This window comes from Athene cunicularia (assembly GCF_003259725.1).
Source record: "Athene cunicularia isolate RWA chromosome 6 unlocalized genomic scaffold, athCun1 chr6_part2, whole genome shotgun sequence".
Lineage (NCBI taxonomy): Eukaryota > Metazoa > Chordata > Aves > Strigiformes > Strigidae > Athene > Athene cunicularia.
The window spans coordinates 10,003,820-10,023,753 of NW_020799106.1; the positions used below are offsets into that span (position 1 = coordinate 10,003,820).

The window sequence follows — 19,934 nt, forward strand, 5'->3', positions numbered from 1 at the left end:
CGCGCAGCGTGAGCAGGCTGATTTATTGGCTTGCCGGAGTGCACAAAGGCTTTCGGAGGAAGTCGGAGCTCTCCTGACAGCGCCTTTCAAGGCCAGTGAGTCTCGGTCGGCGCGGGGCTGCCACGAGGAGCTGCTGCCCAGATGAGGTTGGTCGTAGCACCGGCAGTGTGGTGCTGCAGGGAGTGAGCCTGCCCGATGGGAACAGGATGCTTGCTTTTGTTTTTTTTAAGCAAAGATTTTATTTTTTTTTTCCAAAAAATCAATGTAAAACAATAATTTCAAAAAATCTGTATATATTAAAAAAAAAAATACTATACTTCACCCATAATATCCACTGATTCTCATTTAAAGAGGAGATGCTGCTCTTCAGTGATGCATTACTGTTTTGGGACTAATGCATTTCAGGAGAAACCTAAGGCCATTTCTTTAAGCCTGATTTTCCCCTTGCACATTTGCTGCCCATCTTTGCCATCAGTTCAGTCCTCACCCTCCTCCACCTGTGTTACCCCACAGGTCAATACCGTCCCTGTGCCCAAGTCATGCACAGGTTGCAATAGCCCATGTGAAAAAGATGAGATCTCAGGTCACTGGCAAATACCCTTGGATTTTTTTAGTGTTGATTCGATGTCTGAAATCTCACTGATTTTTTTAGAATTTAGTTAAAGTTAAATAAATGCAGCAGTCCCTGCATGTGTCCAGGGTGGGTATTGTACTTGAGGGAACATTTATTCTCTAGAGAGCAGTGTAATATTAATCCAAACAAACTCTTTCTTTTTCTTTTTCTTTTTCTTTTTCTTTTTCTTTTTCTTTTTCTTTTTCTTTTTCTTTTTCTTTTTCTTTTTCTTTTTCTTTTTCTTTTTCTTTTTCTTTTTCTTTTTCTTTTTTGCTTTTGCTTTTGCTTTTGCTTCTAGGAATAAGGATCCTCACTCTGTTTACTATTTTTTTAACTTTTTTTGTGTGTTTATGCACATTGCTTCCACAGCAAGTGTACTCTCAGCCTTAGCTCAGCTATACTTCACATCAGCATCTACTCCACGTGAAAAAGGAGACCTGTTATATGTCCCAGTGGCTGACTTATGATATTAATCTTTGTAAAGAACAATTAAATTCTTAGTTTACAGCATGTTTTTCTTTTGTGCTTTCCTAGTGGAAAGTGCTCCCATGTTTTATTGAAGACTGTGTGATCACACAGGACGAAAGCATTTCCATTTCTGTGTTGATATCCCACGTCCTTGCCATGATAACAGTAAATCTCTCTTGAAAAAATAATGTTCTAAAGCAGAAAGTCTATTTATTTTATGGCTGGCTTAACCTCAAAGGGCAGTTATCTTTACATTAATGTGTGTGCATATATGTGTATAAAAACAATGATATATATCTATATTTAGATTATATGTTGATATATAGAGAGTACCACCATGCATATAAACATTTTCTTTTTCACTTTGGAATGAAGGAGGGGGAAAAAGCCCCCAAACAAGTTCTCTCCCCCCAAAATTCAATAAAAAATTGCACTCTGAAGTATTCAATTTTACTGAAAGGGGAAATACTGCAACAGTAGTTTTTCTTGCACTGGTTCATCACTGTGTTGGATACAGTTAAAGGAAAAGTTTGCATGAGTCTTGCGCAGCAAATCAAACCATTTCAATGAAAGAAACCAGCTTTGAAGGGACCACCTACCATAAACATTATTCTGAAAGCCTAAATTCTTAGCACAAGCATCCAAAGAGTAAATGATAAACAGATGAGGGAACAAACTGAAATTTCACAGACTTGTAACTTTAACTTTCTGCATGTGTTGAAGAAATATGTCTTTTAAAAGAGCAGCAGAGCTGTTTACTATTAACAGCATCACTTTATATATGCAGCACCCGGCACCGTTCTGATCCACTTGATCCAGCACTCTAAGGGCTTACTCCTTGGATGCCAAGCTACAGTTTGATTTACTGTAATATAACTTCTATTATTGTTGGCCACTGGTGTACACCTACATTATAGTGATCAGACTGCATGCATTTTTTTCATCTTACATGCTCTATACAACATATTTCCTGGTGCTTATATAACATATTACTGAGTGCACTGGGAACAAAATGCAGAAGCTGCAATGCAGATTTGGGTACATACTAGTCCTGGATTGACTTTTTCTGTTTCCTTCCTCAAAGTTGTCCATCACTTTCTGACCCCTCCAGCAGTGCTCAGCACCCACAGCATCTGTCAGCACCATGCCACACACTCTGCTGTGCCTCACCATTTCCAAATGATTTCTTCCATATTTTTTTTTACCATTTTATAAATTGGTGACAAATTTATAAATGAGTTCGACAGCTCATACAGCGTTTGGATGGACAGCTCAAGAGAAGACCTCAGCTTATCACCACTATATTTTTGGAGTCAATTTAAAGCAAGGACATGGAGCATGACTTTAAAAATGCCAACTAAATTAACTTAAGTACCCCAATCACTCCAATATGTCAGGAGCCATGTATAGAGAATATTCATGGCTGGGAACAAAAAAAAAACAAAAAACAAAACAAACCAAACAACCAGAAAACAAACATATTTTACTGGCTGTCAGGTCATTGTAAAAATCCTGGAGTGGCCTGAAAAAAAGCCACCATCTGAGATATAAGAGGTCAGTGATGTTTTAGGCCAAATAAAACACACTCACAAGACTCTTTTGTAATAAATAAACAAGTAAATAAAAGGGTCTAATGAACAAACTGTTTGCCTTTCACAAGATGCTGTGGGGCCCTGAGCACCCGAGCACTGCATCCCAGCAGCTGCTGGCAGTCACAGTCCTTCTGGTGGTTCACTCTCAGCATTTATAAATATATTCCTAACCAGCAAGTTGCTGGCTTGTCCTGTCATATCTGAAAAAAATTTATTTGGTCCAAACCTTTTCAATTTTGGAAGCATCACACAATTGTGACAGCCTGACCTGGCCAGTTAGATTTGTCTTGCATGGAGGAAACAAGACTGGTGGTGGTGGTGACTGGTGTCACCTTCTAGAGACACCACCATGGTCCAGCAGAACTGGAAGTCTTGTGGAGAACAAAGCTTTTGGTGCTTGTGGGGCAACATTTAAGTTCCTATCTATAAATCATGTGGCGCTTGGACTGATCTGAAGGTTTAGCACCTTCTTGGCCTCAGGAATTCAATTTGTGTTTCTGAGGCAGCAGGTCCTGGATTTTTCTGTACCTGAGGCAACATTTCACCTTCACTGTTCAACACCAGTGAATTCTGAGTCCGGAGTCTGATAAAAGCCAGAGGCTTAACTGCCCAAGGACACTTAGGATGCCCATGCCCTACTGGAACCCTCTTCCTCTGTATAATAATCTTTCAAAACCCTTTCTTATCAATCCCTAATTTGAAAAGTGCATGAACACCACAGATCCATGGGCATGGCCACATACCCCAAAGCCTACCTTGGACATGGCCTCCCCTTTCCCTACCTCTTTGTGTTCCACACTGATATGAGCTTGCATGGTATCTCCTGAGGAAAAATTAACTGTACCGGGTAGTGGTGCAGCTGAAAGGGAGCATAGATTCTTTGTATTTGGGAAGAAAAAAAATGTCAATGAGACTAAATCCAGAACATTTAATGGACAAAACCCCAACCATTTCATTTGGGGAAGCCTAAGACTGCTGTATCTCTTCCTTGCACCTCCAACCTCACCTAACGAAGGGCGAGGAGTCAACAGAGTTGAGTTTTTGGGGTGATCCATGCTACTGGCCATCACTGAAGGGCATCAGGACAGGACTGAAATGGTGAGGGCATTTCCGTGTGGTGGCCAGTTCTTACATGATGGGATCCTCAATAGCAAGGTTTGGGAACAGCTACCTCATGCTCCGTGGTCGATGGGATTCAGTTTGTGTGCGTGTCCATTCAGGCTTTAATGAAAGGATCCTGAGCGAAATCTGTTCATCTGCAGTCTCTCATTTCAATGCATCCCTAAATATACTGTGTGTGCCCTGCAGAACTGGTAACCTACTATCAAGGGCTGATACTGCAAAATGTGGAGCAATTCCTGGGAGGTGCTGAGCATCCGCAACCCCCAGAAGTCCCTCCATGCTTCCCAGCACCAAATAAACAGGGAGAGTTATTCCAAGGTCTGCAAACCAATGTGAGGATCCAACCCAAGCCAGCTCTTGCCCTGTGTTATTTGCATCTTGCTATGTTTAACTCCAGATCACAGTTTTTAGTAAATTGGTCTTGAAAATTATTTGAGCAGGTTACAGTTTGACTGGCGGCTGGCAAACCTTGGGTAGTTATTTCCTGTTCCTGTTTTTTAGCTACTTTTACATTTGTTAGAGGAGTTAATGCAGTAGGGCTTTGGCAGCAGATATCTCTTCTTTTTAGGCTGGAAGGTCTGTAAGAGAGCAGGACAATGAACTGTGAACTGGGACCACCAGCCCTGCTGCTGCTTAAAACGCCAGGAGGACGATGGGCTTGTGGTGGTAACCAGGAGTGGGACATGGACTCCCCCGTTCATACCCCTGAATACCAGACCTGGAAACATTCTGGCAAACAATTCATATTAGAAGAAGCTGAAGCCTTGCTTTCCAAGACTTTAGCCCTAAAACAAACAAACAAACAAATTAATGTGTGTTCACCTACAATTCTTGGCATTAATCTTTGTCTCATTGTGTGCAATGAAATTATTTGCAGTTTTTTTCCCGGCTTGTCAAGCGACACTTGCCAACAAACGCAGTGATGCAGGGATGGATTTGCTCAACGAGGAGGCTGTAGTGGTTGATCCCTCTGGACTTTGTGCTGCCATAACACCACAGAACACCACTGGTAATAGAGTTGTACGATGACTGAGTGTGTGACAACGCAGTATCTGTCTTTATAAGTAGCTCATGCAGACGCCATACCCAGTTGGAGAATGGACCCTCATGAAGCTTTGTTGTTATTTGCTTTTCTTTTTCAAAATTACAGGAGTGAAAGAAAAAACAAGCCCACATGTGACAATTGGCACAAAGGCAATTTCAAATGGGAGCCCCCCCCGGGTGTTGGCCACACAGCAGGCGTGTCACCACTGCATGATGATGCTACAGTCTTCTTGCCTTTTAAGACTGAAAGCATCTCTTGGTTAATCATCAAGCTATACTTAATGTAATCAATATTTCAATTCTGTGCTTTAATTCAGGTCACTACTTGTAGAGCATAATAAACCCTATTTCACAAAAAAAACCCCAAACCCTTACGATTTTTGGATATTATTTTTTTTAAAATTAATTGTGATTAAATATCTGATGTAGTAAATTAAGAGACAGCAAATCTACACGTAAAAAAGCAAAGTCCTATGTTAGAAAAATAATTTTTGGGGGGAATCAAACCCTGGCTTGTATCACTTACTGTCCTTCTGCCCTTTACGCAGAGCTGCCCTGTGGTGTTAGCTATATTATACATGATCATTCTCCCAAACCTGTACTCTTCTTATTATAGTCTTGTTACTACTTAATTCATGAGCAGTTCAAAGGCAGCAAGACACTTGTCTTTTCTTTCTTTCACCCACTGTGACACGGGGCATAGTTTCACTTTCAGTGCAAGAATGTGGCCCAAAAGCCCATAATTGTCATTGTTATCCCGCCCCGCGCGAGAACCTTGGGTAAGTGGACATTGCTGGTGAGGAGTCAGATAATTATAGGACTGAACTCCACTGAATAATGCAGAATTGAAACCATTCAGGCCATGGTGGTTTCTGAGTTGCCTCTTGCTGGAGTAAAACCTACTCACATGAGGAAGGGCTGACTGCTAGGACATGGTTTTGGGCAGAAGGGCTGAACTGAATTTCAGCCTAACCAGACCAAACATGGTGCTATTTGTATGCTGTCTTCCCCAGTTTAATGGTGTAAATGCTTTCTCCCTGAGGAGAAGCACTGGAGAAAGACACCTAGAGTTTACCTTCCAACCATGTATAGGGTATATTGTAATGCATGTGATACTTTTACTTACAGATTGTAGAGTTTTTTCCCCCTAAAGTGTCATGCTTTCCTCTAGTTAAGTCATAGCCACAGGTACAAGAACAAGCCTTGGTGATTGTGGGACTGTAGCAGACAGATTTTCTGGGGGTATTGAGCTGGGAGAAAAGGTAGCTTGGAAATAAGGGCAGGAAAGGACTACTCCTGTGTGCTGGGAAAAAAGAGTGATGTCCTGGCTGTAGGCACATGCAAAGGCTCCTGTATTCTTGCTGAGCATGCGGGAAGCTCTAAAACTTTTTACTGGTATACCATTGAAATCCACCTCTATCCCACCAGAACCTTGTAAAAACTTTGTCTTCTGAAGCCACCATATGCCAGGGCAGAATTGAGCTCAAAGCTCAGCTAAAATGGGGTGTGGGCAGTGGCATGGTTTTGCGCCAAAAAAATTGAACCTTGTTGTCATCCTCCTCCCATTCTGCACCTGTCTTGATGTGCTTTGAGGAATAACAGGTCATGCCAGCATCTGACAAACAACTCCTGTGGTGTCGAAGGCCACTTTGTGTTATGTATGTGTGTGACCAGTTGAAACACGGCATGAGTTTTACTAGGCACAGCATCACTTCTTGATGCCATGGCAAACCTCACACTGAGAACTATTGCTTCTAGACTGACTCAACACGAAGAATTAAATACAGATAAGAAATAAGGGAATGAAGATGATAGAGGCTCTGCTGTTGCTAGATGAAAGGAAACTAGATTTTGGACTGTAGCAGCGGAGGACAGAAATCAAGATGCTCTTGGGATGTCTCTGACCACTGGTCCTGCAGTACTGCACCACAAGCTGAATCAGGAACCAAATCTAACCCAAACTATGTTAGAAAACCTTTGTGGGGCCACAGAAATGAAGTTGAGGAGAGGATGCAGAGCTGAACCTAACTGTCAAACCCACGATGGTGAGACTAGCTGCAGAATAGCTCTAAACTAAAGATAAGTGGTGCACAATGACGCGAGTTCCTCGACATGCAACACATGCGTCTCTTTTTTTGGTCATTTCACTTTAAAAAAATTTGTTTCAGGTCCCTGTTTTGCTAGACTGTGAATCCTTTAAACACAACAGGGTTGGTTCCTAGTTGGGGAATAACCACAAGCCAATTAGAAGTTAAATTGTTGAGCAGTATGCATCTAATTGAAGTCTCTACTTTCTGCCTGCTATTTTTAGTGTTTGGACCGAGCTGCAGCTCCACGTAGGGTATAATCATGTTTATTTAAGAGCAACGTGTACCTCAGTGAGAAAAATAAAATCCAGCAGGCAGAGTTGTTTTTTACCAAATATACACAGTCGGGTGGTACACTTCAGGTCTAGACTGTTCTGTCTCTCTTTTTGTGTGCTATCTCCCATCAGGCATGCATCTTTTTCACTTGAGCAAGTGCTCAGGTATTTGAGGAGCAATTTTGTAACACCAAAGTGATCCTGTTGGAGCTTCTGGGTAGTTTCCAGCAAGAGAAGGCATATGAAATGGTTATTTGCTGGAAGCTTTCAATATCTGGGCTCTAAACGGTCAGGGGACTGATGTGACAACCTCAATATCAGGTTGGATGTCTTGAAAGTCAAGACATTTTTGTCTATACTGGATGGATGGATGGATGGATGGATGAATAAAGCCCTGGGAAGGGGTGGAAATGAGGGAAAGCAGAAGGAACCAAATCCCATCAAAAATAGGAGAAGAAAAGGATCTTTCCAGCAACTTGTCAAGTGGACATAAGAGTGCTGAGAAAAATCAGCAGTAAATCAGAGGGTGGACAGTCACACAATAGCTGTTGTTGGGTTGTGAATGAGACCATCAGGTTGGTGCTATAAGAGGCAGAGAAGAGCAGGCGATAAGGATGCAACCACATGGGACACATGCTGGAAACCAGAGTGGAGATGAGCAGATTCATAATGTGACGCACAGCCTGAATGATGAGGGAGGGAGATCTTAAGAGCTTTAAGAAGAGGTTGCAACAGAAGCTCTGGCTCTGCCAAAATACCGCATCAGTCATCTTAGCTTTAGCAAAGATAAGAAGGGAGATAGGGAGACTGATTTGTGCCTTAAAAAAGCTCTGTCTGTACTGCTTGCCATGACCTAATCAGCTTGTTTCCTTAAAACACCCCAAGGAAGTAAACAAAAACAAAGCCCAGCAAAATCCAGTGTAACATCTGATTTCTCTTATTCATCTCTGTTCTATATATGCCTGTTGAATAGCTCACGTGCATGCCAAGTCACATTGGGAAGAAAATAGCGGGTTTTTTTCAGGAATTTTGCACACGTTTCTCTTTCTCACCACAAAAGGGGTTTGGGATTGTTTCAGTGAGAAGCCATAAATTTTATTCAAAATATTCCCACACTGATTTATCCCATGTCAGTGGCTTAGCAAAATATAAAACCAGTACTAAACAAAACTCCTCCTAAACACAAGCCTGGAAAGATAAGCCTCTGAACTTCAGCGTAAATCAGGAAGCATGTGCCCTTGCTCCTTACCTTGTTTCACACAATTAGCTATGAAATCCTCAGATGGAGTTGATTTGGAAGTTATTTAAATGATTTTGACAAAGAGGAAATAAAAACTTTAATATATGTGAACTGATGGTCTGCGGCTCAAAAATACTTGGTGGATAAACTAAGAAACTGGGGCTGTTAAGTTACACAGACACTCCCATAGAATACATTTAGCTTTGTGACAGGCAGATGCAGGCCATGGTCTTCAACTTTTAATGACAGTGAAGGTTTTTGATACGCTACTTATTAGTAAAAAGTGTTCAGGACTAAGATGTTGTGACAACAAACTGCAGCTTTCAATGGCTCTTGCTTTACTTATTTATTTAATTACATCCACCACTTAGAGTCCGATCTAAGAAAGGACCAAGTTGTCACTTAATAAGGGTCTGGCTTTCTAGGCGATTGCATTTCTGATACGATGAAGAGTTGCCTAGAAACAAAAGCTGAAGAACACCATAAGGAACACAACGTCAGGTCCAGTCCCATCTCCCAGTGGTGTTTAAATGCTTCTTGAAACTGGATCCCCCAGTCTGAGGATGAAGCTTGGGTTGCACAGCCACATTCACATCAACGCAGTAGCAGGATGCCAGGAGCTCACGGGACATGGCCCCACCCATAGGAACTGCCAACAGGACCCTGCGCATCATCAGAAAGTTCATGGGGCAGAAGCTGGCCTTTTCCCCAAAGTTCAGCAAGTGGACAGATGATCTGTTAAACAGCAGATGAGTATGAGAAAATCAGACATGAGAGCTGCAGTTAATACCTGGGTTTGCTCAACAGCACAAAAATCAGGCACTAGGCAGCTTTCAAACATTAGAAGCATTCGCCACTGCTTTCCTGAAGATTAGTGCATGAGCCTTAATAACAAAAGGTCAAACAGCAACCTACAGGGTAGCACGCAACTCAACAGTCACCATGTCAGCAAACTTTTAAAAAAACCCAGTGAAACCTGGAAGATCTGCAAGGGAGAAAACTAATATTCTTCTGTCCATCTGGTTGCTGTTGCGGCATTTTAAAATGCTACTGTACCATGAAGACTCCACTATAAAGGCAATGGCCATGTATAATCCACATGATACAAGTAAGTCCACAGAGGCAGAAACAAGTTATTTTGCTGGAGAATAAGGAACATGCCAGAATTATGTGCCATGATGATTCCTTAGCCCACATTGTCCAGAAAAACCTTAATGAGCTTAAAAAGGGATCCAAATGTGCTTTACAGGTCAGATGGAAGCTGGAGGTCTCTTTTCCCAATACAATTGATCAAAAATTAAATAATATTTTATAAGAATGTGATAACTAAACCAAAATAAAAGTTATTTACAGCTCTGGAAAACCCTCAGATTTAGAAATTTTCAATGCACATGACAAACTGAAGGAATGGTTTTCCCTTTCCTGCTGATCGCTTTGGTTTGTGGTAGCATAAAAATATAACCTGGGAAGTACTGAATTCGTTTCTCCAGGAACACATCACACCTCTTCTTGCCAGTGCTTCCTCTTGGTGCAGTGGGACCAGTGCAGCCACCGCCAGCTTTTGATGATACTGAACTTCTGCTGTTCTCAGCTTCTGAGCTCCTTGGAGAACATAAAATCCTACAACAAAGAATAAAACACATTTGGGTCACAAGGGCTTCCCTTTGCATTCCTACTGCTTTCTGGTTGATCAAGTAGGCTGACAGCAGCTGCTGCCAACAAGCGCTGCTGGCTTTCTGATGGAAATAATATTAGACTGTTCCAGCAAAGGGCATCCAGCTCAGGAATGGGATTAGCCCTTTATCATACTACTGAAAGTAGAGTAGGTCGCTGACACGTGGCCATGTTGCATTGACTAGAAGCTCCCCATCTGCCTCCAAAGGGACTCCTTGGCAAGCAGGAGCTGGAAACTCTTCTCAGCACACAATGGGACAAAATACTTCAATATTCCTCATAGTGGTGCCTTGTCTTGACAAGAGGAAGCCAAGACAGCATCTTGCATGAATAAGTCTTCTCTAAAATTCACATAAATTCTCTAGGGCAACCTCCAGTTAGAGTAGGAGCACTGACCATGAATTAAGGTATTGGCCCTAACCAGCCTGGGGACAGACTGGGCTGTTTTCTCAGTGAAGATGCCTGAACAAAAGTAGGGTATAACCCATAACCCTGAGAGTCTTTAAAAGAATTGAAAAGCTACATGTAGAAGCAGATTTCTGCACGAAGGATATGTGGTTGAGGCTGAAAGTTCAAGAGCCTGTGAGATTAAGTGGTCCCTGTGGTTGGAGGTGGAATAAAGTACCATCTAACACAGCTGCAGGCTCTTCCCTTACCTCCTGTCTGAGGGCAGCCCCTGGGTTGTGGTATGCAAAAAGCAAGTCTCCAAATAGGGGAAAGATCTGGGCTCATGGCTATCATGCCCATCATTCATCCCCCTATACAGGCTGGGTTGCAGCCAAAAGAAATTACATTTCTTGGATGATCATTTATGGTCAGGCATTCCTCCTGGCTAAGGCAGCTAAAGCCTCACTAACGCGAGACATCTGGGACAGCAAAGCCACTGTGATAGGGAAGGATTAGCACAGGCCAGTCCTTTGGGAGGATGGGCACTTTGGGGCCACCTAAAACCAGCAGAGACCTGCTAATGTACAAGTTGAAGAGGGAAGAGCAGAGCAGAGACCCCTGGCAAACATTTGTGATGAAAAACAGCTCCATTAGCATTTCACTTCTCCCTGGCTTCCCAACCCACACCCCATGGACCACAGCCTGCACTCACAAGCTGAGAAAGAGCTGCCATTTACTTGAACCTTCCCAAGCTCCTCCCAGCGACTAGATGACCTCAGGTTGGCAGTGGGTGCAAAAAACCTGTTTTCATTAGAGGAGGAGTCAAGGGAGGCTCTCCACACTTCTAGAAAAACAGTCTGTGGCAGAACCTTTTATACCACCCGTTCTCATTCCACTGTGCATCAATGGAGAGATGCTCCTTGACTGTGCAAGCTAAAGTTATTATTAAAATTAGATATAGTTTTGGTTTACTGTTCCTTGTGTGAATCCAGTTATTCTGAAGAAAAAGTGTGAAGTCCAGGTCCTACCTGACCAGGATTATCTGACTTCTTACCAAGTTGGGAAGCTTCTTTGTTTTGAAGTACACCGCAAGACTGGCCATAAAGCTACAAACTCCCTATCAAGAGAAAAATAGAGAATTAACATTAAGGTACAAGATCAAGACTATATAAAAATACTTTCATCTGTGGTGAATTGGCTCTTGGGGCTTAAAAATAAAGTGAACCAATTTTGGAACATTTTCTTCCACATTTTGGCCTTAGTTAGCATTCACATAAATGTTTGTGAATTTATGATGTGATTGGTATATTTTTAATTCAGCCTCATAAAAACAAGGAATATTAGGTAGTACACCGTAAAATTAAATATTTCGGGTTTTTTCAAAGCACATCCACTTAAGGAAAAAGTAGTTAGACAACCCGACTCACTACAAGAAGTCCTGCATTGGGCAAGACAAATACAGATTGAGGATGTGCCACTAACATCAAACTGGAGTTTTAGGAGGCAATTTCAAGAAGGACATCAGGACAGAGGAGGGGACGGGGCTCAGTTGCTGCTGTCTCACCAGTGTTATTCTTCCAGTGATGGAGCTCTTATGCAAACACTTATTCTCCTCAAAATCAGCATCTTGAACCAATTACGTGTTTTAGAGGTTTAGTTTAAAACTAAAAATAAGTAAATAAATAAAAATAGACCAACACTTCCCTGTGAGTCCGACACCCACATACTTGCAGCCCTAGATCAGATTCTGAAAGAGACAACAGCAGGGCCTTAGGAGCCAGTATTCAAGAACAACAAAACCAAAAGTAATAATTAAATAAAACCCACCCCCCAGACACTTATAGTATCATCCTTCCCACTGCCAATAATCAGCATTTCCTCAGCCAGTAATCACATCTGAACCTCCGTCTTCTATGAATTTGCCTTATCCCCATATGACTTAATTTATGAGTTTTCATTTTGTGGCCACCAGTTACACAACTGGGCTGTGTGCAGGGTTTGTTTTAAACCCACTGGCTGAACTGTCCATCTCCTTGCATTGTAAGGAACAAAAATAACCTCTTGGTCAGTCACCTCCTCAGCATTGTTTACAGTTTTACAGACCTCTCATACCCTCCTCCCTTAGTCATCTCTTTTCCAGCTGAGAAGACCTGCCAAACTTTTCCTTGTATGAGAGCAATATTTCCTTGTATGAGAGCATGCTCTCACCTCCTTACCCTTTATTTTCCATAGTTCTGCCATACAATATGCTTCTGGAGTCACTGCGTATTGTGATATTGTCCTGCAATATTTTCTTAATCTGCTACTGGAATTTTTTTTTTCCAGATTTATCCTGTCTTTAAGTTTGACCTACAGACTTACAGACCAAAAAAAAAAAAAAAAATCTTAAGGGAAAAAAAAGTAACTAGACCTGAAAAGCACAAGTCCCAGCAACCATCCTTCTAGAATGCCATCACCTCTTTCCACCACAAGCAGCAACTATCAGTTCCCATGGGTTGCTTCCCAGCTATTACAGAGGGAAAAACCTTTGTTTCATCCAGCAGCAGCCTCATCCTTTTGGTGAGGCTCATCACCAAGATCTTTGCAGTCAGCTGGATCACCTTCCTCTACCTCCTTGTCGATTCCTTTAGCCACTTCTCCTAGACCAGCAAAGCACCACTTTCTCATGCAAAACTCACGCTGACTCTTTGCCCACTCTACAGTACCCATCCATTCACCTACAGCTGCTTCTCTTTGCTCACCCAACCACTCAGATCTGGGATTTGGAGAGGTGGGGGACACCCCTACCAGATGCTCAGAGGGGGTAGGCTTAACATCCCATTGTGGCCCAGCTGTGCCTCCCACCCTCCCCAGCCAACCCTTTCATCGGGCTATGGCCATTTGCATGTTGATGGACTTACTACTCACTTAAATCACCTGCTAATGGGTCCCCTCCCTCACTGAGGGGTAGATTAGAAACTCTGCCCAAAACTACCCTCCTTAAGTATCTCCGTTATCCTCACCCCTCTCTTAAGGTGTTAATTAGGGACACAAGTCAGGCACTGGGGAGGGAGGGGGGAGAAAATTAAAAAAAGCTACTTGGGAAAAAAAAAAAAAGTAGTAATAAACATCACTTCGGATTAGCAGGGGTGTAGTATGTTTGTTTGAAGTAGTGCATGGAGGAAACCATACTTTTAATGCTCTGCAAGGGGTGATGAGGATATGGGCCACCTGGATGCGTCGCTTCCCACCCGGAGTGAGATCAAGGTTTGCCTCACCAAGCCCTCAGCTGAAAGCCTTAAGATAAAGAGCAGCTTCAGCAGGTGGGTTAACTCCCCACAAGGAAAACCCAGCCCCAAATATAAGGGAAAACAAACAAACAGAAAACCCCAAAGCTTTCTGTATAGTGTTACATCCATAAAGGTTTTCACCTGCTCTGTTTAGAGTTTTCATCTTTCTGAGCCAAAATGTGCAGTTTTCTGCTCTGTGTCAGGAGAGGTAAGTATTTAAAAAAAAAAAAAAAAAAAAAAAAAACAAAAAATCCCCCAAAAAACACCCAACAGCGTTTCTCGTCTTAATGCCTGTGGGTGGATTTAAGGACTTTTGTAACCCTTTCTTGCACCATATGAGTATAGAAAGGAATTTTGTTCCTCAGACGAGTGTTTTTAGTGGCGTGGGAGTTGTGTTAAATGTGGTGTAAGGATTGGTGAAAGCAAAAGGAGCGTGAGCATCTGTTTTAAAACTTTGCTTAAAAAAATAAAGGGATATTTCTTGTACTACAACTTGGGGACAAACTAGTTTCTGAAAGAACTTGGGATGAAAATGAGAAGAAAATAGTATTTGTCTCTCTGAAAACCCTTTTCACTGCAAATCACAGTAAAAACTGTGCTGTGTCACCTCCTCCCCACTTCTTCCCTTGTAAGGTTAATGCCTATATGCTAGTACTGTCACTGGGTACAGCAGAGAGTGGCTTTCTGATGATGCTTCTGTGAAACCATCTCCTTGAAATCTGTATCCACAGCACAGAAAAAACATCTCAGGAAAACTATAGCATAGTTGGAGGAGTGATGCAATTTTCTGCCCATATCATGTTTATACAGCCCACATAATCTCGGGGCTGGGGTAGGGCTCTGGGATGTTGCTTTTATTATTATTTATTATTTTTAGCCAAGTACTGCAGAGATGCAAGGTATGTAGCAAGCCAGTGGTTAAGAGTCCAGAAAGAGCTTCAAAAAAATTCAACAATTAGACAAATTAGTAGCAAATTGGCCCATAAATGGATATCGAAGGGAATAGGACCTTTAAAACCTGTAATATCACAGCTGGGGTTGTCAGCAGTATGGACCACAGCTGGACCACTCTGGGAGGAGAGGACCACAAACACCAATCCAGCCTATGCAGACCCCTTAAATGCTGTCTCCTACCACTGCGGAGGCTCAAACTCCACCAAGTTACATTCTGCTTTTTTATTCGGCCTTCCTTTCAGGCCTTGAAAGGTAAAACTGTGGAGGAGATATCACCACCTCCTTTCCCATACCTCCACTAACCCGGACAAGGCGCCAGTCCAAGGGGTGAGCAGGGCTGTGCTGCCCATACAGTGGTGACCGTGGGACTGTGCTCATTTATGCTCTTCAGGGCTGAAGCCACCCTGCCACTGGCTGTGCACAATACAGGATTTAATTTGAAGGAGAAATGAAGAGGAAGGGTTATATTTGCAGAAGGCTGTAAAACTGTGCTGCCGGCAACCAGTCATTAGGGGAAGCTGCTTTACAAGGCTCCCATTTTTTATTGTTATAAATAACAATATTTAACTTTACAGAGCTTTATTGTTAGCTCTTCCAGCCCTATAACCAGGAACAGCCAGTAAACCAGAGTTGCTAAACCTCTTCATCCACCAGAATCTGCCTCTTCTGTTAGCTCTATCCTTTGCTTAGAACAAGGGGGGGTTTTCCTGTATTTGGTTTTTGTTTTGTTTTGTTTTGTTTTTAATAAATAATCTCATTAGAGAGAAGATAGGTCAGAGAAGCGCATCCTTTTACTACAGGTGTTACTGAATTCTGCGTCATGCTGAAATACCATCTCCCTCCATGTCATCTCTCTTTTGATCAGAGCATGAGGTCCAGATCCAGTCACAAGCCAGTTCAAAGTCAAGGGCTTGTCACATCCCATCTTTTCCAAGTCTGATCAATATATATTCAACTTCTCATACCCTCTTTTTTTTTTTTTTTTTTTTAAGGTTACAAGTATTAATTCAGGCATTTCTGAACCATGGAGCATCCACCAGTGGGGAGATGAATGTAGGAGGGACTGTGGTGTTGCTGCCTATTTATTTTGTGGGGCATCCTGATGCTCACACCCGTCTTCCAGGTGCCTTTGCCCTGTACTGGGGGCACAGGCGGCTTTTGCTTCTGCCCCCCTGTGACCACATTTACAGGTCAGGGCTATTTATCCACATTCCTGAGCTGCCCTTGGCACTAAATGATTATTTTGACTGCTCAAGTTGCCGGAGACATAACACGAGTTCAGGTTCTGGGGGCTGAATGATGCACAGGGCCAAAGGAAGACCAAAAATCTCTCCCTTAAAGAAGTGGAGTTTTAAATCTTAACAGACATGGGCTCATCTTGTCAACATTTTTTTTTTTCAAAGGGGTGTTACTAGATCCTATTTCTTGGTGCTTTACTTGAAGAACTCTGAAAGTTCAAACAGGGCAGAAATCAGAAGAGAACCTGACTTCACTCTGAGATGTGGTAAGAGGAAGGGGGGAACACACACCCCCCTCCCCACAAAAAAAAAGATTGCTAGCCATGGGGAGACAGATGCAACCTGTGCTTTGGATGTCCCTTATGCCTTGTGGCAGTGCTGACTTAAGCACCTCCTCTTGCTTAAGAAGGGCTGCAAAAAATGCTCTTTTTTTTTTTTTTTCTTCCCTCCAGACTCAGAAAGTGAAGAGTATCAAGGGATAAGAAACATAAAGTCATTTTTGGTTAATGCATGGACAAGTATGGAAATGGCCAAACTGCCTGAAACAGAAGAGGATGGAGAACTAACAGTGCATTAACAAGAATAAGAAATGGTACCCAAAGTTTTTCAGACCAAAATAATCACTTTATTAAGGTGTCAAGTGCCAGAGAGTGCTGGGTATCACCACAAGGCCATCCTGGTCTACAAGAACAGAGCTGGTGTGACAGTGATCATCTCCACATCTACCTGAACATGCCTGTGAGTAGGCAAGATTTGATATAACATGATTCTGAACTAAAAAGGTGTGTAATTGCTATTTAATGCACCATGAGCATATATATGACACTGCTTTCAAAGGTGTCAAAGCTGTGTTGGTCTGTCTGGGAAGGAGAGAGTGCTGTAACTGTGTGGAGAAAAAAACCTAAATCTAATGACACCATTATATATGTACTAGGGTTAAAATATGTCACCATTGATCACAGAATCATTCAGGTTGGAAAAGCCCTTTGGGATCATCGAGTCCAACCCTCAGCCTGACTCTACAAAGTTCTCCCCTACCCCACATCCCCCCACAGGTCATCCAAACGGCCCTTAAACCCCCCCAGGGATGGGGACTCCACCCCTCCCTGGGCAGCCTGTTCCACTCTCTGACCACTCTTTCTGGGAAACATTTTTTCCTAATGCCCAGTCTGACCCTCCCCTGTTGAAATTAAAGCCGTTCCCCCTTGTTCTGTCACTAATTCCCTGTGAGCAGAGCCCAGCCCCAGCCTCTCTGCAATGTCCTGTCAGGGAGCTGTAGAGTGATGAGGTCTCCCCTCAGCCTCCTCCTCCTCACACTAAACGGTCCCATGTTTGATCTGAACTTATTTAAATAGTCACTGATGCTTTCATTTATAGCTTCATTGCTCCAGTGCCATTGACTTTTACTGGGCATAACTGTAATTAGTAAGTATGTTATAAAACAGTAATCTTTTTAGCTATGTACTTAAAAAAAACACAAAAAACTTTTTAAATTTGTGATGACTTTCCTCAATGATTAAAGCACTAAACTCAAGCCTTTGAGTTACAAACTCTTTCAGGGCACTGCTTCAAACCCCAGCTCATGCTGCACCCCCGGTAAAGGCTGCTCCCAAGTGCAGACCCAGGATGCTGAGATTTAAACGTGCATCATCCAGCAACATCACCGCACAACATCGCTGCAGCCTGCGGATGGCCACTTAGCTTATGTCATCCACAGCTCTGGCCACAGACACGCTGGCTATAGCAGCCTTCCTTGGCAGCTGCAAAAATAATTTAACAGGCACAGACACCCTGATGTGTTCAGGTGGTTTAAGGAGCACCAGCGTTCTACCCTTTGGTTTGAGGCAGCTTTGGCTGTTCTCAGCCTGCCTGAATGCCACCAAGCCCCAGACTTGAGAAGAGCTGAAGGGGGATGATCCCTCACCCATGCAAGGGGAAGGCTCTTTTTAAAATTGTTTGCCTCCACATAGGGCTGTGTGCTCCCTCCTTTGCATTTTCTGTAGCTGTGGGCTTGCTTCAGCACCAGCTGGTACTTGCAGACTCCGGTGAGAGCTGCAGTTTGGGTTCGTATTCAGTAATGCTATGTACTAGTGCAGTCCCAGAGGTCCCTAAACAGGCAGTGTTAGCATTAGATGCACCAAACACTATCCAGCAGGTTTGATTTTCAAGCAAGATGTGGCCCTGCTGGAGCATCCCTGCAAACGGGACATGGCGCCCTCAGAGCCACCCAAGGATGTGCAGCTTTGCAGTCGGATTTGGACTTTGGGTACAAAGCCCTTTTGGGTTGTACAGGGAAGACTCCAGCATCGTTTTGCCTCGCAAACACCTTCCCTGGACTGCAGGGAGGCTGAGGGCAGCCTGCCAGGAAGGCACAGGACAGAGTTGCCAGCACTACACTTGCTGTCCACCAGCCCCATGCAGCATGACATGTCCTGCAGGCACATGTACCGCCCCCCCAGCTCTCGCTCCATGTGTGTACAACCACTTGTAATAGGTGGTCAGAATTAGAAGCTAAAGGGGATGAGAAAAAAACGTGTGCTTGCAGCTTTCCCTCCCTCCAAGCCAAACGGAAAGGGAGAAAACTCATAGCAACAGGCTGCAAAGTGAAGTGAAATTTAAATCTTTATTGTGCATGGAGCAAAAACTGCGCTGATGGATCTGTGCTCCTCAGCACCTGGCCCGTGGTCAGCCACATGCCTCTGGTGATCCTTTGCTCCCTCCTCACCCCACGGAAAACCCAGGCAGGAGGGTGTTTTGCTGCTGCCTGACCTTCCTGGAGCCCTGGCCACAGTGCCCACCCTTGGCCCCGCATCTGGCAGCCAGAGGGTATCGGTGGCTACCACGGCACACCGTAATTCCTAAAAAGAGCTGAATAAATAGCGACAACCAAATGGCCTTTCCCATAGAGTGATGGCGATGAGCCACCCTGCCCCCTCCTCTTTCTTTGGGCATTTCCAGCCTGGAGTGCATCTTCCCTCCCACGGTGCAGGGAGGGACCACAGTGGCCATGCGCAGGCAGGGACACGCAGGCAGGGACACGCAGTCAGAGATGCACAGGCAACTCAGGCTGATTTTTAAGGAACAGTTTATTCGCTCGCAAACAGATGGTCACATCCCTTTGACCTAGATTTAAAAACCCAGTGTGTACAAAGTCACAGTCACGGCTTGAAGAGCACATGGCAGCACCCTTGGAAAAAAATAAGTAATTAAAAGTCCCGGCGTTATGTACAGCTTAAGTGCCAGCTTGAGTATTCACAACACAGTAACGTACTGCAATTAGTTGCTTAAAAGTAGTTCCCTTGAGAAACAACCTTCTGCTCCAGCAGGGCCGGAGTCCATCCCGTGGTGCCCGGGGTCTGTCCGGCGAGGCTCAGTGCCGCTGGCAGGTGTGCAGGCGGGAGGCGTCGGCGGGGCCCTGCTCTCGCTGGAGGCGACACGCCAGCCCCTCGGCGCACTGGCACCGCTGGAAGATCTCCAGGCCGTGGGTGCCTTTCCGCCGGTGCCGGGTACACACCTGCCCTTCCCTCAGCACCGGCTTGCAGATTTTGGACCAGAAGTGACGGGCGCAGCACAGCCCGGCCACGCAGTCTGACGAGCGCAGGCAGAAGTCCCCCTCCTCACCTGTGTGGGGACAGCGTGGCGTGGGCTCAGGTCATGGGTGGTGGGGCAGGGTGGGCATCCCCCACGGGGGACAGGGTGGGCATCCCCCACAGGGGACAGGGTGGGCAGGGCATCCTGGACTGCCCCCAGGGGAAAAATGGGGCAGGGTGGACACCCCCACGGGGGACAGTGGGCTCAGAGCACTGGGGACCCCCTTACCTTTGGCAGTGGGGAGCCAGGCGGGAGCAGGCGTCCGTCTGGGCAGAGCCTCCGTGCCGATCTCGTCCAGCTCGGCAGCTCCGTGAGGAGGCTCTGGGGGGGTGCAGAGCCCTGCGGGAGGCAGCAGGGCGGTTGTCAGCTACAGGTGGGAC

The 19,934-nt window shown here is 44.2% G+C and overlaps 1 protein-coding gene across 1 annotated transcript in view; it reads right to left on the reverse strand.

Moving 5' to 3' along the window:
- Positions 1 to 19,035: 19,035 nt before the first annotated feature.
- DKK1 (dickkopf WNT signaling pathway inhibitor 1) overlaps positions 19,036 to 19,934 on the reverse strand; it is a 4,726-nt gene continuing 3,827 nt past the window's right edge. Inside the window, exons 2-3 of the mRNA XM_026851768.1 lie at positions 19,783 to 19,921; positions 19,036 to 19,584 (exon numbers count right to left, since the gene is read on the reverse strand). Coding sequence (XP_026707569.1) covers positions 19,334 to 19,584; positions 19,783 to 19,921 — 390 coding nt within the window. The 3' untranslated portion in view covers positions 19,036 to 19,333. The remainder of the gene's footprint in view (positions 19,585 to 19,782; positions 19,922 to 19,934) is intronic.